Genomic DNA, 25,602 nt, shown 5'->3' on the forward strand with positions numbered 1-25,602 from the left:
TTATATTGTTGTGTAGCAACAACAATATTCATGTAAATATATTATGTATTTATTTAATTTAATAACCAATAAATATTAATAGAATAACAATAATGTTAAATCATAAACAAATATGATTTTTAATTCCCAGAAAATATAATACTTTGTTGAATATATTTTAATTACGATTTCAATATTTGTATTGTTATGTATTTAATTGTTAATTATTGCTACTTTTTTATTGATATGTTACAAATTTTAATGTTTACAAGCACATGAATAAAAGACATTTTATTATGTGTATATATATATATATATATATATATATATATATATATATATATATTAATATATTATTTATATTAAATAAGTTTATTTAATTTTATCCATTTATCTTTAAAAGTTATTTTATTTCTAAAAAAAAAAATTTTATATTTAAATTGTAATAAAATAATATATTATTTTATGTAATGGAAACAATTGCCTATTGAAATAAAATACTAATTTTAACACTATTTTATATGTCATTTTTTTGAAAATTAATTTAATTTGTATGTCATTAAATGAAGCAATTATGTTAAATCAAAATCATACAAATAATGAAGAAATTAATAAATATTTAGATAAAAAGTATAAATAATTATAATATTGAACTTATACTAAATAATTTTATTAAATTTTATATTATAAAGTATACAAAATTAATTTATCATTTATAGTGAAATCTCTTCTGAATCATATTCATCATCATCATTATCAAATAAAATATTACATACAACTAAATTAGATGTTGTTCTAACTAATAAAGGACTTCAGATATATGGAACATGGAGTACAGAGAAATTATTAAAATTATTAACAAACAGACTTAAGCAATGCATCAATATGAAATCAAATGAATTAAAACCAATTTCTAGTGGTATAAATGATACACGATTATGGATTGCTATTCATAGTGGCTTATATAGTAATTCTGTTCTAAAAGAATTAATACAAAAAGGTATCTCTATATATATAAAGATATTCATAATAAAAATACATGATAAAAAAATAAAATAATTAAAACAAAAATTAATTAATTTAACTTATTTTTTTAGGAATGTCTATATATAATATCATAAAAGCAATGAAACTTGGACTTATAAATCTTAGTTATTGTGAACTTTTTTATTTTAAAAAATTCAGTATAGAACCATATAATTTGGAATTTAAAGAATCTTGGAATAAATTTAGTGATGAATTAATTTTAAATTTAGTATGTACAGGATTGAGTGAAATGAATTGTTGGAATATTATTATATATGGAATAATGCTTCAAAGTCCAAATATTCTTCGCCATTTAATTTTAAGTGGTATTGATGTTCCTGCTATTTTAAACTGGCAATCTCCTATTAATTTTGCATCATCTAAAATAATTGTATTCTTAAAACATATTGGAATAAAAGAAAATGTTATAAAATTGGTAGAAAAATATGGAATTGATGAAGAAACTGAACAAATGTTAATTGATTTAGGACTTAATGAAATAGGAGAAAAATTATCAGAATTAGAGGTTTAAATGCAATTATTTAATTTATTCTATTATGCATTATTATATTTTTTATTTTTAATAATTTCTATAGGAACTAATATGTGAATGCAGTTTAACTATATTGGAATCAAACAGTAGTTTAGAAATAATAGAAAATATTGAAACAAATAATTCAGAAAGCATTTCTAGTTCTATTAGTATACCAGATTACTGTACTATACCAGATTTTTTTCAGCAATGTATTTGTCAATGTCATTTACTATCAAAAAATAATACAATGTATCAATCGATTATACGAAATGACTATTTAAGGTAAATAATAATTATAATTTTAATATTAATCTTCTTTGTATCTTTTTCTAAGAATTGACTAGAATATGTAATTTTGAAAATTATTATTAAAATTAAAATATCTTTTTTAAATCTTCTTTTTTTTTTAATTTTATTATAAAATGTATATAATTTTATATATAAGAAAAAAAATAAAATTATTTTTTATAATCAATAATGGAAAAATCTTTATTTTCTAAAAATATTTTTATATTTTTGAAAAAATAAAAAGTAAAATAAAATAGAAAAAAGTTATATTTTGTGAAATAATATTTTTTAAATAAAATTAATATAAATAACAATAATATATAATATAATATAATATATATATAATATATATATAATATAATATAATATAAATATAATATAATATAATATATATAATATATATAAAATATATAATAAATTTTAAGTCTAATTAACAAAGCATAAGTGTACTTTTTCATTGCTCAATAAAGCATCTGCAAGAAATTTCTTATGTATATATATTCTTATAATAATATCTGAGATAGCTTAATGACACATATATTTTGTTCAACAAATATAAATATTCAAAAATACTTTAAAAATTATTTCAATAAAATATTTTACAAAAATAAAGCATATTACATGTATTAAAATTCTATTAAAAAGAAAAAATCGAAATATCAATTCTCGGCAACTTTACAAAATTGATATATTGGCATTTAAGCATTAACAAATTAAATATATAGAAATGTACTATTTAAATATAAAAATTAATTTAAATATAATTAAAAGATTTAAACTATTTAATTATATATTTTAGTCACAATTAAACTTTAATAAAATTATAGACAAAATGTCATGGTACCATTATCATGGGCAATGGCTACATCTTTAGAATACAAACCATCAAATCCAATACATTTCATGGTATATCAATTATTAAAATGGACTTGTAATAATATTTCTGAAGTAAAAAAAGATAATGTTCAACAATTAATTGCGTTATCTACTATAAAAATGGATCATAAACTTATCGTCAGTATTACTTTAATGATTTTTTATATTTAAAAAATATTTTATCTTATTAAAAATAATTATTTCACAATATTTATTAAAATATAATAATTAATATTTATAATATAATATAATATATAACAAATATAAAATATTAATATTTTTAAAATAGGCAAAAAAACATCTAAAAAAAAAACTAATTGAAAATGAAAAGATTATAGATAATATTCCTTGTGATTGTTGTGAAGATTATCAAAAATTGTATCGAATTAAAAAACAATATTGGAAATGTGTAAAATCGTTAAAAAAATATTAAAATTTTTAAAGTCAAAAGTTTCTGTTTTTTGTTATTTGGAATAACTTTGAAATAACAATAGTTATTAATATCTATTAACTAATAGTTAACAGAAATTTATAAAAGATAAATATTTAAAAGACTCTTTAATAAAATTACTTAAAAAACTCGTTTATTTTGTAATTTGTCTTGTACATTTTTTTTCATGTTTATTAATATAATGCAATGTCATTGCATAACATATTACATGAAACAGAATGGAATGAATAAGTATCAATTCATTTCATCATAATACAAAAGATTTCAAATACATTGTGGCAGTGGCTCTACTTACAGTCTTTTTTAAACATATGACGTATTAAAATTGTATGAATTTTTGTATTACATTTTTAGCAATTCTAAAATAAAATTATATATAAAATTTCGATTATATTCACTACTGAGACCTAGATAATCTTAATTATAATACGTATACGTGAGTTTTCATAACATATCGTTCAAATTCATTACAAGATTTTCATTATCCTATATAATACAGTAATTAACAATATATATCTTTTTTCTTAACTTCTGAAACTTTCTTTGTTAAGTGTAATTATGAAACAATTAGTAATTAAAATGTATGATAAATAATTGTGTATATGTGTATTATTTTTAAGGAAGCATTGTTCTTTTCATAATTGGCTAAAAAAGATTTTGTGATTATGAATAAATGTAAATGAATTTATAAAAACATTCTTTGTATGTTTATTATAAAAACAGTCATTTAGAATATAAAATCTTTTCTCAATAGTCGCATTTAAAATATCCCTGTACATAAAAATGTTTTCTGCAGATTTAATGATTCAGGTACTACTGTAATGAATCAATGATAGGCTATTTGCATTGCAATAGATTAAAATGAATAATAAACATAAATGTAGTATTTGTTAAATTCTGTAAAAATTTTTTAATTTTTTGCATTTCTTTATATGCTTGAACTATTTTCATTCTTATTAAAAACAGGAGGAAAAGGGAGAAGGGAAAATGGAAGGGGAAGAGAGAGACAGAATGTGCGCATGCGGGCACGTGTGGATAAAATAGCAAAGTATCAAAATATATTTTTGTATCTATGATACGTTTGGTCTATATCCTGAGCTACTAACAGAATGGTAAATTCTTCTTCGTACATTAAATAAAAATGGAAATTTTAAAAGTAGAGAATAACAGTTAAGTCTATATTTTGTATGGACGTTTTTTGCAGTCTATTAATATAATTGTTCACAGATCTTTCAATCTTTTCTTTAAGTTATTAAAATGATTTACTTAATTAAAATGATAATATATTCTAATTTGTTTTTTTTTCTTTTTTGCTTAAAAAATGTAGTCTTATTTATGATAATAGAAAAATTTTCAAACATGTTGATGTAATAATGCGAATAGAATTTGCTTCAAACAATTACAAATTATGCAATTTAAATCGAATATACTTGAAGTTTGTTAATTTTAGTTTTCTCTTCTTCGGATTCATCTCGACAAATCATAAGTGTATGAGAGAGACCACAGGTAACAGCAGTAATGTACAAACCTTCTAACGCTTTCACTTCCATCGGAGTAGTTGAGGATTTACGCATTTCACCGAAACCCTGTAATTATTAATCGAAGAAGAGGAATTTAGTTTAGAAGTCTGCAAAAGTCTGTTAAAGGATTTATTCATTATACAATTATTTACCAATTCACCGAAAGTAGGACTAGCACCCCAAGCAATAACTGAATCATCTGCTGCAACTACTACACTAGTTTGAGAACATCCAACACATCTAATTTCCCAGCCAGATAAATCTTGAATTGGTTTGGGATACATATTTGCTTCTCCAGTACGTTTTGTTTGTCCAAACATTAAAGCTGATCCATGTACATTAATAGCAATACTATAAGTACTGCCACAATATACAGCTCTCACACCACGTGAAGGAGGTTCCAAAAATTTAATTAAGCGAGGCACTAATTCATCTCGTTGTTCATTATGACCTAAACGACCGATACCTCCAAAACCCCAGGAAAAAGCACGATTTTTACTATCAATTGCAACTGTATGATAATGACCACAACTGAAGTCTGTGATCTCAACACGATCTAAAGGCGTAACATGGCCATCTTTCGCTCTTTCAATATATAAGACAATCCTTTTAGGCACTTTTTCAAAATGAAATGCCATTTTTGTATTTGTTATGAAATATTTTCCATCTGTATTATGACCCAATGCTCCATATTCGGGACTTCCAAATGAATGTAGACCACCTTTAATGTCTAAAATCATTGAAAATTCTGCACCACACCCTACTTTTACTATTGGTGGACCAGAATATTTTACTTTAGTGGCAGAAATAATGCAGGCATCAGATTTTCCAATGCCACATTGACCTAATTTATTATCTCCAGCAGCAAATACAATGCCACGACTTGTTAAAAATAAAGTATGATTACGACCACAAGATGCTCCAATAACAGTATGACCTTTTAATGCTGTAACTTCTGTAGGCTCATCTCGACGTTTTGTATCACCAATACCTAATTGACCTACAAAAATTATTTCATAAAAGTTTATGAACAATTTATTATAAAAAATATAAATATGTATAAATAAAAAAGTATATTTTTATCATATCGAAACTAAAATTTGTTAATTCAGTAATAAAAATCATATATCTTAATATATAATTTAAATTTTTAATTCATAAATTCACATTTACTTACAGAATAATAATTAATCATAAGAAAATTTTGTTTAACTTTCATTCATTTACCTTTATCATTTCTACCAAAAGCTAAACATCGATTATCTTCAGTAACAATAATACTGTGAGAAGCAGCTGGACCAGAAGCAACTAATCTGACTCTTGAACCATTCAAGTTTTTAAAAGTATGCGGCGTCCATAAACTGCGCCCTATATTAGCTTTCACACCTTTTGGTGGAGCTTTACGGCCTGCCATATCCCAATTTGTAAGACCACACATTAGTAATGTTCCAGGTTTACCCCATCCTCCCTGTAATAATCATATATAAAAAAACAAATTCATTGAATATAAAGTAAAATATAAAAATTATATAAAAAGTTAATATAATAAATCCAATTATATTCTAAATCTTTTTTATTATTATATTCTTGTCATCAAAATTTTTATAATAATTAACATCTAATTTAGCTTCAATGAATATATTTATATTATATTTTTCATCTAATATTTTTTTTATAAAAATAAATACTTATAAAAAAATGACTTTGAATAATATATATTTGAATAAAAAATATATATATGAATAATAACAAAATATATATAATTAATAATCAATAAGAATAATATCTATTGTGTTTAATTTTCTTATTATGATATTATTATATAATTTTGATTTAATGACTAATATTGTATGTATTCAGTCTATCAAAAATAAATAATCAAATTCAAATTTCTTCTGAGTATTTTCTTTCTATTTTTACATATTATATTAAAATTCAAGTATGAGAAAAATTTTTTTGTAAGCTAGATTTGATATTATATTTGGATTTTATATTTTTTTGAAACTAATTTTTCAATAATATATATATAAATAATTAATCAAATATTTACAAAAAATATAAAAAATAATGTAAAAAAGAATGTAAATAAAAATGTAAAAAATATATAATATATAATAAAAAATAATTTTTGAATTTTAATTACAAAAAATTAATAAATTTAATAAACAATAAATTTTTATTCAAATTCCATTAATTTCTATATCTTTAATTAAACAACAATCTGATTTATAGAAAATTTTATTAATGTTATATGCACAAATTTTATAATATTTTGTAATTATATAAATATGATTTTAGATAAACAAAATGAATTCTTTTATCAGTTTAAAAAACGCAGAGCTTTGAGATCTATCAATATTATAATACTAATATCTTTTTTCATTTTTTTAGATTTAAATTTTCTATTTACTTAGAATAATATATGATAAAAATAAAAATAATTTCACCTCAGGTGGCGGTAATTCCGGGATACTAGAGACATCGGTAAGATCATCTTCGACAGCATCTTCACCATCGACATTCGAGCCGGTTTCGGCGTCATCAACGTCTGAATCATGTTCGCTAGAGATGTCCTCTTCGTCATATTCAACTTTTCTTGATTTCGCGCGTCCTTTTTTGGTTGTTGGATTTTTACGTTTAGTCGACATATTGACTGATTTTTTTATTTCGAATTTAGCTATTGCTGAGAAAATTAGGAATGCAAATACAATGATATTAATCAATGTAATGGCGCTGAGACTTGTACGTTCGACAGACGGACAACAAAAATGCGGCCACCTGGCGCTCAAAAATCATAATAAAACCATGCTCCAGTGATAAGTACAAAGCAAACTCAAGTTTATGATTGTAAATAGCTGAAAGTATATTCCATGTTCCGCATATTTCGAAATGGTGAAACGGGGAACGAAATGATTGATTGAGTCATACTAAAATTTAATTCTAGTTATAAAATCAAAACTATTTAATAAATTTTATCTTTATTATAAAAATGAATTTTAAATATTATGTAAAATTTATCCATTATAATATATATATTTTTTGTTTAAGTATTCTAAGTATATAAAAATTTATATTTAAATTAATAAAGTAAATAATTATATAAAAAACAAAGTAAAAAAAAAAATAATTTTAATATTAATTTAAATTATTTTATATTTCTAATTATAGTCAAACTTCTTTATGAGTTATAATATTTAATTTCTAAAATCTAAAATCAAGATATCATATTTAATTTGTTCAAAAACTATTATACTTAATTCATGTTAATCTTTGAATGACGTGATTATTTCATATATTTCGTAAGTTTGCATACTTTATATTCGCATCAAATCTGAAAAGTCAGTTACTTCTATCAGTTTGAAAAAGCTCTATATTCTAAGTTTTTATATTCAAAAAAAATATCTATATTTTAACGAAATATAAAGTTCTTTTTTATTTTGAAGATTTAAATATATTAAATTAAATTAAATTAATTCAAATTTACATTTATTTTACTGTGATATGTGCTATAAACAAAATATTAATTTTAATATATAAAAAAAATAGTAACAAGTTTATTTGGATGTAATTTAAAGTACGTATTTCTATAACATTATATTATTTTTATTATATGTTTTTATTATTTTCTTTTTAATTTATTTTTATCATTTATTTAAATTATTATAAATTTATAATTTTTTATATTTAGATTCATAAAATTAAAGAGATTAGATAAATAGTATGAGGTTATAACATTAAGATTAGAGGTTATAATTCATTTTTAGAATGACTTAACAAAAATTATACAATTAAAAAGAAAATAAGTTTCTATATATGAGAATTCAAAATTTTCAAAAATAAATAAAATTTTTAAAAATTCAATATATTAATTTTATATTTTAATTTAATAATATATATTTCTGTTTCTATTTATATTTATAACTATTAAGATTTTTTTTATAGTTTATTTTCTTCATTCTAATTTTTTCATTTTTTATGAAATATTTAATTAAAATGAATATTACACTGATTGTATTTGTAATTAAATCATTCTAAATTCTAAAATCATTTATGTCTAGAAGTTTTTATTATTATATCTTACAATTTTAATTTTATTTTGATTATTATATATTTTTATTTTTATTTATTTTATATTATATATTTACCATTTTATTTTCAATAAATGTGTATCTTATTATTATACATTTTATTCATTATTATATATTTCACTTGATTCTTAAAATTTATCATATTATAATTTTGAGGATTTTAAATTAATAATTTTTATTTTAGGTCTTCTTATCAAAAATGGAATTTCCAAATTTAGGCAAGCATTGCTCAGAAAATAGTTGTAATCGATTGGACTTTTTACCTCTTAAGTGTGATGCCTGTTGTATAATTTTTTGTAGTGAACATATATCATATAACAATCATAATTGTCCAAGTGCTTATAAAAAAAATATTCAAGTCCCAGTATGTCCTCTATGTAATGTTCCAATACCTATTAAACGTGGTGATCCTCCAGATATTGCAGTTGGGCAACATATTGATAATGAATGTCAATCAGATTTAAAAACATCTAGTCAGAAAATCTTTTGTAATAGGTAAAATATTTTTTTTTAAATAAAAATTTATATTGTTGTTTTGAAGATTGTTTATAAATTTGCTCTTTTATAAATGAAAATATGATTAATAAATATTCATAAATTAAATAAATTAATTTATTTTATATATTATTATATATATTGTACATTACATAAAAAATTATATATTTCTATTGTATTATTCATATTAGTTTTATAATAATTATCTAAATATTATTTTATTTTTAAGACATTTTTAATTTTTTAATAGAAATAAATTTAATCTTAGAATAAATTTTTTATTTTTTAGAAAAATATATTTATCAGTTGAATTTTATTTTGAATTTTACTTTAAAACATAAAAAAAATACAATTTTACTTTAAAACATAAAAACATAATAAAATAATAATAATATAGTTTTATAAAATGTATACTTCAAAACAAGATTTTGTGATATAAGTGTCTTGTACTTTTTAATTATTACAAAAAAGAATTAATTTTATAAAATAATTTTTTTCATTTTAGATGTTCCATGAAAGGTTGTAAAATCAAAGAAGTAATTCAAGTGCATTGTTCTGATTGTGGTAAAAATTTCTGTTTAAAACATAGACACCCAACAGATCATGCATGTATAGATCAAAAACAAATGGCTCAAAAGAAAAGACTTGATGTTCTAGAAAATCATGTGAAATTAAATAGAAGAAATGGTGAGATTTTCAAAAATTATCAAGGTAGCATAAGTGAAGATGAAGCTCTTGCTAGAGCTCTTCAGGCTTCAATGCAAGAAACAAATACCACTAGACAAGCACTTGAAGATGCACCTTCAGGAAATAGAGATAGATGTAGACTCTCATAAATTTTAGTTTATAATATAAATTTGTATAATAGTTTTAAAATGTTTTTCGATTAAATAAATATAGAGAAATTATTATATCTCTCAGAATATTTCTTATCTACTTGCGATAAAAAATAATCTAATAATTATCTAAATTTTTACGTTACTTAAACATTCTATTTATTATTTAAGAAAAATTTTTAAAATTCATTTTATACTTTTAAATTATTGAAATTAGATTTAATATATATAAATATGACGCATTACATAAATATGAAGCATTTATAATTTTCTAATAAGAACATTAATTTATGTATTATGTATTTCATTTTAATTTTTTCATATAAATATCTTTAGAATAATTTTTCATTTGAAAAAATGTTTAAAATAGATTATAATGTTACAGAATATTTTATGATAAATATAAATATTATCTAAATAAAAGTAATAAAATTATAATAATGAAACAGTAAATAGTTCTTAAATATTCATTATTAATTTATTATTAATCTATAATATATTGATTTTCTATTTTCTAAGTTTTTTTATTTTTTATTATTTATTTTTTAATTTCAATTAGTATTTTATATATTTTATGATAAATGAATAGTTTTGAAAGACCAATATATAAATGATTTGTTTTGGAATGAACTAGATGAATAGATAAACGAATATATATAGATATTCAATTTTATTTTTAAAAATACGATTATCTTAAAATTTCAATTTCATCTTTATTAAAATTTAAAATTAAAATTTATGTTCATTATAAATATTTTGTACAACAATTTTAATTAGAATATTTTATCAAATAACTAATGATTTAGGAGATATACATCGGAAATGAAAAAATTAAGATGAAATATTCTTTATACAGATTTTTATAATTATATTTTTTGTACAAATGTATAAATATACATATGAAATTAATTTTAAATTTTCATACATTATATATATATATATATATATATATATATATATATATATTATTTATATTATAATAATATTGTTTTGATTATAGTAATTTAAATAAATATTAGCAAGATTTGCTGCCGAATAAACGTGATTTTAAAAAAATATCAAAGGCCAGCTTCAAATAAGAGTGCCTTACTATATAAATCTAAAAATGTAAATTTGAAAATGTATGATTCAATAAATTTATCTCGTTTCTGCTTAAAAAATTTTTTTTAATATTAATTTATTTATTGAATTTAATTTTGAATTAAATTCTCAAAAAAGGAAATATTTTATATCATATTATATTATATTATATTATATTATATTATATTATATTATATTATATTATATTATATTATATTATATTATATTATATTTATATTATATTTATATTTATATTATATTTACATTATACTTATATTATACTATATTATATTATAATATTTATTAATATTTTTATTTTCTAAATTGGAGAATCGAATTTTATTAATGCTATATTCATTTTTTTCTTTTTTTTCTTTCAAAAATGTTTGATTTATTATTACATACGATTCCAATTTTCTCTCAAATTTTTTTTTTTTTAACACATGCTTTATTTTATTTATTTGCTTTATAATTGCATAACTTTTAATAGATTTTTTATTTTCTCATTTTATTTTCTTTCGTTTTAAATATTTTATTTTTCTCTTTTATTTTTCATCTTAATTTCATTATTTTTTCTTTTCTAATCTTTTATATAGTCTTTCATATATTTTTTATTAATGCTTTTTCAAAATTATATAAATTAAGTTAATAAAATTAATTTTTATTATAATGTACAGATTTATTAAATGAAAAAATTTTTATATATTTTTATAAATTTTTATACATGAAAATATTATTACTATTAAAAAAATTGCATTTTTTCTTTTCTTGATATAATTATTTAATTTTATCATATTTTTTATTTTTCATGATTTATATTTTTAAAAATAATATAAAACAATTAATAAACATTTTAAATATTATGTTAAAATTCATAAAAAATTCATATATTTATTAAAAAAAAAATAAAATATACAATTTATTGTTTCTATTTCTAATATCAACAAAAATATTGAAAAATTTTATTAATCAGTTTTATAAATGTAAGCATTCAAGAATTTCTTTGAATATTAATATATTATAATATAGTATTAATATATATAATAATATAGTATTAATATATATAATAATTTTCTATATAATAAATATCAAAATATTTGAATTTTATTTTTTATTCATTTATTCATTTAGCATATATAAACACAAAATGCTTATACTTAATTTACATTTCTTTAACTCTATTTTTGCAATAATTATTTTGTAGAATTAAAATAAAAATTATATTATTTCAATATATTTTAAAAACTTTTTATGTATGTAATATAAGAAATATTATAATAAATAATAACATATATATAATATAATGTATATATATATTTGAAAATTGTAAATATTTTAATAGTATCAAATTTTTGTTAAATGTAAAAAAAAATTTTCAAATTAAAATACTTCATTTTTTTTGATAAATAATTTTCAATATTTATTATTTTCATAAAATAATGTTATTGATTTTTAATTAAATTTACATTTGAATAAAGATTTTAAAAAATATGGTAAACATATAATATCTACAACAAAATTTAATATTCTTTGTTATAATTACATTTCTGTTATTACATTTATTAAATTAATTTAATTTTTATTTAATATTTTCTATCAATTAAATAACATTTTATTATGAAGAGATGTAAAGATATAATAAAATAAAGTAATTTAAATATTTTGATTTTTTAATGATTTTTTTGTGTAGAATAAAAAAATTAAAGAAAATAATAAATTTCATAAATATTTTATATGCTATAATAAGCTTAGATTTTAAAATAAATAAATAATATTATGTTTTCGAGACTTTCTAATATAAAAAAAATTATCTAATGCTTAATATTTTTATTACATCTAATATATATATATATATATATATATATATATATATATATATATATATATATATCATATAATATGATAAAATATCTACGTATCATTTCTTTTTTTTATTTTCCAACTTTTCCTAACTTAGTATCCGTTTTTGGATTAGCTGTAATATTCTGCACTTGGACGATTACTTCATTAATCTTTGTTTGAAGATTCCTAATATCTTGAATATAAAGAAGAGCAAGAATCTTAGCTGCATTTTCCACTGCTATTTTCTTCAGTTGAAAACCAGGATCGCAATTCATCACAGGAAATGGCTTGCCTCGAATGATTTTAGAATTTGGATTCCGTAAGCATTCAGAATTTAATCTTCTTTGTACTAGTTTACTGCATGCTTTTAATGTGATCAGATGATTCGGATGTCGTGGAATTCGAAGTAATTTTGCCACAGAGTAGATTCCATTTTTAAACTCATTACTGTCAACTAATGACAATACAATAATTAAAATAAAATAAAAAATAAAATAGCAAAAAAAAAATTTATAAATTTATAAAATTAATTATTAATACTAATAATTTTTTAAATTAATTTAAAATTTAATTTTTTAAAATATAAAAAGTATAATTATATAAATATATAAATTTGTAAATGCAATATTGAAAAATAAGCAATGAAACAATATAATATTCTATTTAAATATATAAAGATTCATAAAAAATTTCAATTTCATTTTTCTTTTTAATGGTAGTTTTGTTTATAGATATATAGATATATAAATATAAAGATATGTATGTATGTGTATATATATATATATATAATATTAATATTAATATATAATATATAATATTAATATATTCGAGTGATATCTTTGGAGATTTCATTAAAAGCAAACAAAATTACAAAAATACATTAAAAATTACAAAAATACATAAAAATATCGTTTTTATAGTTATTTAATAAAGTTTAAGTAAAAATTTAGACGAAATGAGATGGAAAAAGAATAACTAATCTGTTTCAATTACACTGTATTATTCTTATCTTTCTTTATTTTCATCATCTAATATGAATTTATAATTAAGCACTAACCGACATTTTGTATATCATTTTGTATATCCACTTTTGTGTTTGTTTAATTTAGAATCCAAAAATATTTAACGAATATATTAATATTCTGTATATGTATTTACATATATATTGGAGTGACTTTTATTTTTAACTTCAAATTTTTATCTGTTTCTAATATAACTTTCTAAAATAGTTTTAATTAATAAAAAAATAATCTATGCTTGAATTTAATTAGATAACAGAAAAAAATGTTCCTGGATTTTTAAATATTAAAATATTAATTAAGTGCTCATAAAATTTTTTTATTATTTTCTAAATTATATAAAAAAATTTCAGAAATATGTAAATTCAATCAATTATAAATTATAAAATATTTTATTATTTTCTTGTATATTTTAAAAAACTTATTTATTATTATTTTTTGGTATTCTTTAGTATTCTTTTCGATAATTATTTATATTCTACACATTTTCTTTGTTTTTTATTTTTTATAAATATTTTTTTATATATTTATTATTATTTATATTATATTCTTTTATTAATTTATTTATTCTCTGCAATATCATTAATTAATTATTCATAATTTACTTATTAATTCCAATTCTTTAATAAAATTTTTATTTTCAGATCAAATTAAAAAATCAATTAAAAAAAAAAAATAATTAAATCTTACAAAAAATTTTTTTGTTCTAAATTTTTGAATTATTCAATTTCATTTTCAAAAATTTTACATGTCTTTTTAATTCAATTTATAATTGGATATGTTTCATATTTTTGTTCAATAATTTGACATGATTCATGATATAATATTTTTAATATTCAAAAAAACTATTTAAAAGTTAATTTTAAAGGGTCTTTGAGAAAATAAGTTTATATTTTTGCTAAAGTAGAAATTGAATAATTTTCAAATTTTAAAATAAAATCTGTGAAATTAAAAAAAAAATAAATTTCTAAGTTTAAAATAAAAAATATATATTTTTTAATCTGTATTCATAAAATAATAATCAAAAGATACTTTCAAAATTGAAAAAAATTTTTTAATTTTTTTAAAATTCTTTTTTTTTATTTTTTTCATTTGTACGAAAGAATAAAAGATGCATTCTATTACTAGATCAACTTTTGTACAATAATACACAGATAGTATATTAGAATACATTTTTCTTTTTACATAATTAATAATTTAAAATAAAAAATGAATTATGAATACATAAATATTTTAATATTGAAAAGTTCAGACGCAACGATTTTCTGATCGAACTGAAATTTGGCATAAATTATTTTTTTATTAATTGGAATTATTCTGGAAATGCTACGAAAAAAATTCAAAAATCAAAAATAAGATATTATATTGATGTATACACGATATCCCAGATAATTAATGGTATAATCAAGAATAAAACTTTTCTGTTTATAAATTAATTAAAAAATTGAATTTGAAAATTTAACAATTATAATATTTTGATGGTATAATACATTTAATTTTGATTTTCTCAAAAATAAAAACTTAAGCGATAAAATTGAATTATAGAATAAATAAAAGATTGCATTATGCTGATTATACATTATTAAGAGCGTGCATATATGTATAACCAAAATTCAATATATTGTAACAAAAATTTTTTATCTAATATCTTGAAAATTAATAAAAACCTGAAATTAAAATTTTATATTCAGAACTTTTTTTTTCCATTCTTCAAAATTTCAATTTAACTATGTGTTAGAGTACATATCGTATATTACTTTATTTAAAAAATTTTATATTTATTTTGTATTTTTAATTTATTTTTTCACAGAATCATTCTTACCTGATTATATCATTAATTATGGAACATTTTGTACACTAATAAATTATATTATTAGCTAGCTCTCAAATGTAATATTCGATTAAATTTTATTACATTCGAGAATTAGTAATAAAATTCTCACAAACAAAGTTTTTATTCTAGATGACGAACAATAAAATAAAAAAATAGATAAGATCTCTTTAGTGATTTAGTTCCAGTGGAAAAAAGAATAATGAATCATGAATACTTAATCGAATTATTTTGTCAGTGAAATTCAAGCTATATACATACATACGCACATACAGAATAAATCATATATATATGTTTAAATTTTAAATAGACATTTTGAAAAAACAGATTGTGTTTATTGTTAATCGTTATACAGGATGTCTCAAAAATACGGGATCATTTATATATTGGAGATTTCTACGATTCTAATTTTAAACAATATTTTTTTTGCAAAAATTTTATGACTTTATTAACATGTTATTAAGAAAAAAATATTAGTTAATCATGCATAGCCTAGTCGAGTCGTAAGCGTTAGCTATATAAATGTAAATAATATATTTCGAAGAAAGTATTAAATATAATAAATATTTTTTTTAATTAATATTTTATAGATAAAAAATTATATTATAAATAAATTGAATTATATTACAAATGATGAATAAATTAATTAATTGCAATTATGATAAAATTGTGACATAAAAAAATAAATTATATATTACAGTTTACATTAAAAACAATTCATTAAATAAATCAAGCGAAAATTTAATTCAAATTTTGAAATGTGCTACTGAATCATTGTCTCAAACGATGACGCATGAATTAATTTTTAACAAATTTACATATAATATTAAATAAATTGAAAATAAAACGTTATTGAAGAATAATATAGATATTGTATTGAATCAATATATTTATCATTTACTTCGTTATAGTCTCATCAATATAATTACTTATAATTTAGTAATTTCAGAAGAGAATTTTGAATTATCTCATTAAAAAATATTGATAAACTTAGATTTTTTTTAATTTTTTTATGATAAATAAAATTCCATTTTTCATTATAACTTTGTTCTTTTTCTTTGAGAGAATATAATCATCATGCGATACTAGAATAAAATAATATTTATTATTAAGTGAATATTTTTTAAATTAATTGATAATTAATCATGTTAGTTTATAATGAAATTAAGATGTAGCTAATGTTGCGAACATTAAAAACATTTTCTTCTGATATTCAATCAACATAAAAATTCTTAGAATCAGTCCGATAAGAAATACATAAAATCACAAGAAAATTGATCGATTATTTGTAATAAATTTATTTGAATATATGATGATATTGTTAAGATTGGCATAATTAGAAAATTATCTTAAAATATCATTTCAACTGAAGTATTTTTAAGAAATATATAATTTTTCTTGGAAATATATCAATTTTTAATTCACAATATATTATGATAAAAAATATAGATTCACGTTGATCTCATTTGATCTCTCAAATATTCAGAAAAGTTAGGATTGTATATTTCTTAAAAATTTTTCATAATAGCAAAAATACACTTGAAATGATATTTTCAAATCATATCAATTTAATCAATATCATCCTCTAAGAAATTTATTATTCGATCAATTTTCTTGAGAATAATGAATTCTATGCAATATTATTGTTAATCTAATTTTACGAATTTTGTTTAAGAAATGTTGCATAATCAGAGTCGCTAATCCATAATGTCGTTAGATTATGTATCTTATTGTGAAAAAGCGATGAATGGAAAAAAGAGGATACAAATGTTCTTAAAAATCTAACAAAATCAGAAGTTATAAATTTTTCAAATTATTTATTCCAGAGTAAATAAAATTCTCGATTTTATAAATTCAATGAACTTTGTTTTGTAATGCGTATTTATTATGCGGACAAATATAAAATATTATAACAATATTATAACATAATATTATAACATTTTGAATATTAGTCCAATGCAATTCAATAATATCAAAAGTCACATAATAAAGAATTTCGGACATTGATTACTCGTGTATGACATAGGTAATTTAATATAATTAATAATAGGGATGAATCAATTGCGATGCGCGATTGTTAAGGATTGTTGATAATATTTTATTAATGATAGAAGATTGTAATATTAACCGTCTTCTGAAGTGACTCTCAGTAACATAACATGATTATTAATTAAATATATTTGTTTAATTTGTTTAAATGCCTTCATTTTGTTTTAATGTTAATTAAATGACAGTACATTGTTTAAAAAACAAATATGTGCACGTGTAAAACTTATATTCATAGGATTATATTTAACAGTTTTAATATTCGAAATAGCTATTAGAAAAAATGAAGCGGAATCTTTCTGCAAATATGTATTATAAATAAATGAAATTTTTTAGAAGAAGAGGAATGTTACAATTACATAATGCATGAAAAATCTGCGAACAAAAAAATTTGTACTTCGTCCACATTCAACACAATTCCATTGATCAATCACTTTATGGGGAATTGACATTTATGGCGATTTTATTGGATCATATATGCTTCCTGATTATATTGTTCAATATATAAAATATTTCTAAAAAATATTTTTTTGAAAAAAATTAGAGATCCATTAGAAATCTGAAGAGAGAGAATATGATCTTTCAAGAATAGGACATCAGTCCCATGTTAAAAATATTATTGAATATTATAAAATATTATAAAATTAGATGAAGCCTTTTGAGCTGTAGCAATATTGTAAGTTTAGTCCTCATGAACATTAGATGAATTCTTTAAATTTTTGTTCTTTTTTAAAGAATGAAGAGATGTATCATCATTCATCAATATCAACGGAGAAAATAATAATAAAAATTCATGGAATTTTCATGTATTGAACATCAATATTATAATAGAATTGCTATAATATATTTAAATATTATTCAATGTGCAGAAGTTTGTATAATGGTTTGTAGTAGTTTATAGTACTTTGTAGTAGTTTGTAGAATTATATTTATCATAAGAAAATTAATCTTTTTTAAATTCACCAATATTTTTTAATGAGATAATTCAAAATTCTCTTCTGAAATTACTAAATTATAAGTAATTATATTGATGAGAGTACAATGAAGTGAATGATAAATATGTTGATTCAATATAATGTGTATATTATTCTTTAGTAATGTTTTATTTTCAATTTATTTAATATTATGTGTAAATTTGTTAAAAATTAATTCATGCGTCATTGTTCGAGACAATGATTCAGTAACACATTTCAAAATTTGAGTTAAATTTTCGCTTGATTTATTTAATGAATTGTTTTTTAATATAGACTGTAATATATAATTTATTTTTTTATGTCACAATTTTATCATAATTGCAATTAATTAATTTTTTCATCATTTGTAATATAATTTTTTCATAATTTTTTCATAATTCGATTTGTAATATAATTTTTTATCTATAAAAAAATATTTATTATATTCAAAACTTTTTTCGAAATATGTTATTTGTATTATATGATTTGCATACAATCTCAATCAATCATCTCAATCTCAATCATCAAACTCGACTAATGTGATTGGTCATTATTTAATTTATTTATTATATCAATTATTTTTTTGTTAATAATTCATAACTTTGTTTAACGAATATTTTTGCAAAGGAAAATATTTTTTGAAATTACTTTAGAAATCTTTATTTCCTGTATTTTCGAAATACATTATATATATTAAATATATATATAATATAAATTATATAAAAAAAAAGATTTAAATAAAAATTGTTTGATATAATAAGATATATTATATCATATTAATAATTTTTCTACAAATTGCCTTTAGATTTTTTTATAATATTGTAGATTACATGAAGATCAACTTCAATTTTTTAAACGAAATTATATGACTGTATTAATCAATGTGTGCAATGTTATTTTCTTATTATTATAAAAGCATTAAACTATTTTATTATCCAAAAATTTTTAGTTTAGAAAATATTTTTAATTTGAAATGCATAAAACTTATATAAATATATTATATAAATATAAATATAACTTATATAAAATTTATATAAAAAATAAGGAGAGGATGAACAATAAGACATTACATATTTCTTATCTTTCCATTTCAAATTTCAAATTATATCTTATATTTAAACTAAAGATTTCTTGATATAGCTTAGTTTTACTACATAATATTATTACAAAATAGTTGTATAAAATATAATTATATAAAATAATTATTTTTTTTTAAATAAAGAATTATGTATTTTGTAATAAAAATTATATTTTTATAATTTTATAGTTTATTTATTTATTGTTAAACAAAATTATGAATGTTTTAAAAATGATGTTTATATGATCTATATGCATTATATATATATTGAACTATAAAAAAATTATTAATATTGTATAATATATCTTTTTATACAATTTTTATCAGAAACATTTTTTCATTTTAATCATATTTTTCGAAATATTTGAATAGTTCAAAACAAATATACAAAATAATTATATAATCATATATATATATATATATATATATATATATATATATATATATATATAATTTATTAATTATAAATATTTATTTTGATTTTATATATATTTTACATATTTATTTTTTAATGAATGCAGGAAAGATTTATTTACTTAAATAATATTAAAAAATATAAAATAATTTTTGTAAATGAAAAAATAATAATAGAAAATTTAAAAAAACATAATGTATTATATCTTAATAAATTTTGTGAAAATTTTGTGAAAAATTAATGTGAAAAATATTAATAAATTATATGGAATAAAAGCAAAAAGACAATAAGCATTTCAAAATATTTATATATATTTTATCATTTTTATTATTATTAAAGATACAAAATAATGAAATAATTAAAATGTAAAAATGTTAAAATGTTATTTAAAAATAAATATATTTAAAATTTAAGAAATATTAGATTTTAAAAAATTATATTTATTTTATACTCACAGTTTAAATTGTCAAGTGGATTCTTGGATTTTAGATGAGGCACCATTGCTTCCTGTTTCATTTTTAATTTAATTTCTTTTACATTTTGTGAATATTCTTCAACTGAAATAGAATATTATATTATTATTTTGTATTTCTTTTTATTTTATGTAAAATTACCAATAATAGTATTTGATATTAAATTGTTAATTTTTGTTTCATTTAATTATAGAATACAATAACATGTTTTTGATATTGATAATTAAACATATTGAAAAGAAATTTATTAAATTCTTATGATCTTGAAATATATTGTTAGAAACAACAATATCTTTAATAACTTTTTTTATTTATTTCATATTTTAAAAAAAATTATATTTTATTTATATATTTATATTTATATTATTTTAAATATATAAAATATATTATTTAAAAAAAAATTGAATAATCTTACAAGTATATTTGGTAAATTATTCTTCAAAAAATTCATTTAAAAATATATATATTATGAATTGATCCATTTGTTTTTGATATATTTCAAAAAATAAATTCATAATCGAAATAAAATATAGAATAACTTTTTATTTTAATTTTTTATTTTTTTTTTTTTACTCATAGATTAGGTTAGATTAAGTTAGATTAAGTTAGGTTAAATTCTAGAAAGCATTCAAAATTCTCTTTGAAATATAAATCAATTTTCAAAAGATATAATCTATTAAATTAAATCTGCATTTTAAAATTTGAAATATAATTTGACTTTTTAAAATTAAAAACTATTTGATAATTTTCTCAAATGATGAAAAAACAAATAAAAATAATTGGATTCTAAAAAAAATTTTCAATCCAATCTGATCCGACATTTTTAAATCATATATTTCTATTAAACCTAATCTAATCTAAATTAAATAAAATTGTGAATATCTCAAAAATTAAAATTGAACAATAGTTATATGTATAATATATATATATATATATATATATATATATATATATATATATATATATATATATATATTATATACATAAATAAAAATTGTTCCATATTGACAATATATTTCAAAATCATTGAAATCAAAATATATTCTTTTCTTTATAATTACCTACAATTTTGTAAAAATCTTTTAATATATGTGAAAAAATTTAAATATGATAATCATATATTGAATATATATTAAATATTTAATATATTAAATATTTTATTCAATTTTTAATAATATTCATTAATAACTTAATTTATTAACTTACTATTATTTTCTGCTTCCAACCAGATTGCATATCCAATTAACCATTCAAGTTGATCCATAGTATTATTTGAAACTGGACATTTAACATCATTGCAATACTTAGCAAATGCTTTAGACCAACTTTCATTTTTTATATCTCGCAACTCTTTTCTATCTTGTATATCGTATTGACGTATCTTTTGATCTTCTAACCAAAGTATAACTTTTCGAAAATGTTGTGCATCTATAATATTTTAATTTTATTTAACAATGTAACAAATATTTAATTTTAAATTTTATTTATAAATTTTATTTTTATTTATAATTTTGAATGACATAAATAATCTTAAATTTACTTTAATAAATAAAAAATTTAATATTAAATATAATGAATGAAATTTTGTTATAAATATAACATTCTATTATAATACGAATAAACATTTTGATAAATATAAATATAAATATAATAAATTTTATTTTCCTATTTATGCAAAAAATGTAAATTATATAAGATTTTAGATATATATTATACATAAATTGAATTTTATAAAATAATGAGATTATTTATCAATTAATATAAGTGTTTTGAATAACTGAAAATGTTATATATTAGAAAATTTTATATATTATATAATATCATATAATATAAATTATTTTTTATTTTTATAAATTAAAAATTAAATTTCAAAGACTAATTAATTTTTTTAAATGAAATCAAATATTTTTTTATTCATAATATGATATTCATTATAATAAATTCATTCATTCATTCATTATTCATAATATTATTCATTCATTCAAAAAATTCAAAGATCATATGTTATTTGTATCATTTAATAAAGATATTGATTGATTACAAATTCTTAGAAAATCAAAAATGTTTATTTATTTTTATTTAATAATTACTAATTTTGCATATTTCTAATTAATATTAACATTATTTTTTGTATTATAAATAATTATATATAACAGATTGAATTTTCCTCAGCAACTGTTACTATGAATTATGAACAAAAAATTGAGTTACAAAAAAAATAATTGCCACATATTGTATCTGTATGCTAAGCAAAAATATTCAATAATTTTATATTAAAATTTTTTTAATATCCTCATAAAATATTATCTAATTGAAAGAAACATTCTATATGTATTATATTTATATATACAAATTATTGAATTAAAAATTTCTTTTAATAATTACGCATTAAATATTACTTATTTTTAAAAAAATATATAAAATATAAATATAAATATATAAAAAAAATAATTATATAAATATATATAAAAAAAAGATTATTTCATAATTAATTATTTCATATATAATGAAATAATTAAATGATATATAATGATTTAGTAACAAAAATTATCTTTCTATAAGTTATAATTATCAAATTTTTATATAAATATGTTATTCAAATATTATGCAATTTTAAATCTTTGATTTAAATATAAAAAACAATAGATTTAATGATTTAATTATACTAGTCGTTATAATCTATAAAGAAAAGTGCTACCTATAAAACAATTAAATTAATAATTTAATGTAAAACTATTAAAGGATGAAAATATTTAAAAAAAAACTAAATATTTTTTAAGATCTATCAATAAATATTTTAGAAAATTTAAAAAATTTAAAATTATAAATAATTATTTCAATATGTTAAAATTTATATTAATTTAAAAAATTTGTTAAATGTAAATACAAACCATTTATATTAACTTTGTCCCATTCTAGATATCCCAATGCTTGAAGTCTTCTTTTAAATATAGTGGACATTTTAAATAAAAATTATTAAATTAAAAATACAAAATTTTCAAAATAACCTCTCAATTTGAAAAGCACTAACGATATCGACACTAAAAGCAAGTCGATGATTATATGCTTACTTATGTTAAGCGGTTAAGTTATCGAAATAAATAGACTAAATCACGTGACAAGTGTTACTACTTATTATTGGTTACCAAAATATTAATATTTATTAAGATTCATATATATTATATAAAGCATGTACATATATTAATTTTAACATTTCATAAAACTGCGCATCAATTTCAAATAATTACATTACGAAAATAAATACGTTAAAATTTCTATATATAATTATTTTAATTAATCAAAATAATATATTGATTTTGCTAGTAAATTAATTTGAAATTCTGATAATTATATTCAATTTACATATCTATATATTATTATATATATTATTCTATAATAATAATATATTATTATTATCTATATATTATCTATATATTATTATATATCTTTGCCTCATATAATTATCCTATATTCATAAAACTTAAGAGAAATATATACAATTTCAGTATATACATAAAATGTTATACTTCAATGCAAATGTTCTTAGACTTATATTTATAAACATGACTTCAAATAATTGCTTTCAAGCAAAAATAAAATCATCAAATGTAATATCAAAATAGTGATAGAAATTCTTATTTTTAAAATAATTTTATTTACGAAATACAATTTATACAATTATAATTATATTAATAATTCGTATAATTTATATAATTATAGTTGAGATTATATATTATATATATAATCTTCTCAAAAAGTAAAAATTGAAGATTATTAAGATAATTTCAACATTTTCTTTTGCAAAAACTTTCGTTATGTCTTTGTTAACGAGTTATTAACAAAAAAAAAAACATTGGCTAATCATAAAACGCATAACCTAAAGTAGCGATGATAATATTAGCTATTGTCGAATACAAAATAAAATTTTATATATATATTTTTTAATATGTAAATAGATTAAATTTTATTTTATTGGATTATTTTATATATTTTTTTTAATGTTTTTTTATTTTTTTATTTTCTTGTATCTTTAGATTTAATCTATATTTGACATATAAATTATATAATTTTAATATTAAAAAATTATGAAATCAAAAGTCATGTTCAGTTTTTTCATTTTTTTTTTTTTTTTTACTTAATATTAGCTGAAAACAAAAAGATGTGACATGCAATATTTTTTTATATTATAAAAATTTGACTTTATATTATCACGTGATTTTCTTATTATATTTTCATTTTAGTGTTACATGCGATGTTAGAAATTTTTATTTTTAAAAAAAGAAAACGATTGTAGCATTAATACTGGAATTAAAATTTAATTTTATTATCAAATTAAGATAAGTAGAATATAAATAAAACAGTTATTATAAACAAAGTATAAAAATCTATATTTTTCAATTTAATCACTCATATCTATATAATGTAAATAATTACGAAATATGATTATGATATGATATTTGACTTTGGTAGAAACTTTATCATGTAATGTACTACATATCATTCATACGAAAATTTGAATCTGTGAACCATTTTTAGTAATAGAAGAAATAGCATATAGGGATTTTTGCAAATTATACTGGTTAATTATATTTACGTTATGAATATCCAGCAATTCTGCTTCGAAAAAAAGAGAAATCAGTTAAAACAGACACGGTATATAGATAAGCAAAAAGCAATATGGAAACAAAAAATATTAGAAAATTCTCAATATCTTCTTCAATATATCAGTTTTAATGAATCATAAATTATATTAATTATATTATTAATTAAT

General features: G+C 18.1%; 3 protein-coding genes across 4 annotated transcripts; 2 read left to right on the forward strand and 1 right to left on the reverse strand.

Moving 5' to 3' along the window:
* The first annotated feature begins 647 nt into the window (after positions 1 to 647).
* LOC102655897 lies at positions 648 to 2,875 on the forward strand. The gene is made up of 4 exons (XM_016917412.2): positions 648 to 979; positions 1,077 to 1,531; positions 1,602 to 1,822; positions 2,656 to 2,875. The coding sequence occupies exons 1-4, from the start codon at positions 865 to 867 to the stop codon at positions 2,873 to 2,875; spliced, it is 1,011 nt and encodes a 336-aa protein (XP_016772901.2). The 5' UTR covers positions 648 to 864.
* Positions 2,876 to 3,321: 446 nt separating this feature from the next.
* LOC409433 (protein RCC2 homolog) lies at positions 3,322 to 23,915 on the reverse strand. The gene is made up of 7 exons (XM_026442756.1): positions 23,723 to 23,915; positions 22,038 to 22,259; positions 20,814 to 20,915; positions 7,123 to 7,358; positions 5,903 to 6,143; positions 4,828 to 5,675; positions 3,322 to 4,741 (listed from the first exon to the last, which is right to left on the reverse strand). Exons 1-7 carry the CDS (start codon positions 23,790 to 23,792, stop codon positions 4,571 to 4,573), a joined length of 1,890 nt encoding a protein of 629 aa, XP_026298541.1. The 5' UTR covers positions 23,793 to 23,915; the 3' UTR covers positions 3,322 to 4,570.
* On the forward strand, positions 7,956 to 10,171 carry LOC412318 (AN1-type zinc finger protein 2A). Of its 2 annotated transcripts, none has more exons than XM_026442757.1 (3): positions 7,956 to 7,974; positions 8,948 to 9,258; positions 9,764 to 10,171. In XM_026442757.1, the coding sequence occupies exons 2-3, from the start codon at positions 8,963 to 8,965 to the stop codon at positions 10,092 to 10,094; spliced, it is 627 nt and encodes a 208-aa protein (XP_026298542.1). In that variant the 5' UTR covers positions 7,956 to 7,974; positions 8,948 to 8,962; the 3' UTR covers positions 10,095 to 10,171. The 2 variants fall into 2 exon arrangements, with proteins under 2 accessions (XP_026298542.1, XP_395779.3); XM_395779.7 differs by lacking the exon at positions 7,956 to 7,974 and adding an exon at positions 8,016 to 8,249.
* Positions 23,916 to 25,602: the final 1,687 nt, after the last annotated feature.

Source organism: Apis mellifera, linkage group LG9, assembly GCF_003254395.2.
Source record: "Apis mellifera strain DH4 linkage group LG9, Amel_HAv3.1, whole genome shotgun sequence".
In the NCBI taxonomy this organism is placed as follows: domain Eukaryota; kingdom Metazoa; phylum Arthropoda; class Insecta; order Hymenoptera; family Apidae; genus Apis; species Apis mellifera.

What these genes read in the sequence shown, in the direction of transcription:
- LOC102655897 (XM_016917412.2), top strand. Translation starts at nt 865, where the DNA reads ATGAAATCAAATGAATTAAAACCAATTTCTAGTGGTATAAATGATACA. An exon ending in AAAAGAATTAATACAAAAAG is followed by an intron (nt 980 to 1,076) that starts GTATCTCTATAT and finishes TTATTTTTTTAG; the next exon opens with GAATGTCTATATATAATATC. An exon ending in AAAAATTATCAGAATTAGAG is followed by an intron (nt 1,532 to 1,601) that starts GTTTAAATGCAA and finishes TAATTTCTATAG; the next exon opens with GAACTAATATGTGAATGCAG.
- LOC409433 (XM_026442756.1), bottom strand. Translation starts at nt 23,792, where the DNA reads ATGTCCACTATATTTAAAAGAAGACTTCAAGCATTGGGATATCTAGAA. An exon ending in GGACAAAGTTAATATAAATG is followed by an intron (nt 22,260 to 23,722) that starts GTTTGTATTTAC and finishes AAAATATTATAG; the next exon opens with ATGCACAACATTTTCGAAAA. An exon ending in GTTGGAAGCAGAAAATAATA is followed by an intron (nt 20,916 to 22,037) that starts GTAAGTTAATAA and finishes ATTCTATTTCAG; the next exon opens with TTGAAGAATATTCACAAAAT.
- LOC412318 (XM_026442757.1), top strand. Translation starts at nt 8,963, where the DNA reads ATGGAATTTCCAAATTTAGGCAAGCATTGCTCAGAAAATAGTTGTAAT. An exon ending in CAGAAAATCTTTTGTAATAG is followed by an intron (nt 9,259 to 9,763) that starts GTAAAATATTTT and finishes TTTTCATTTTAG; the next exon opens with ATGTTCCATGAAAGGTTGTA.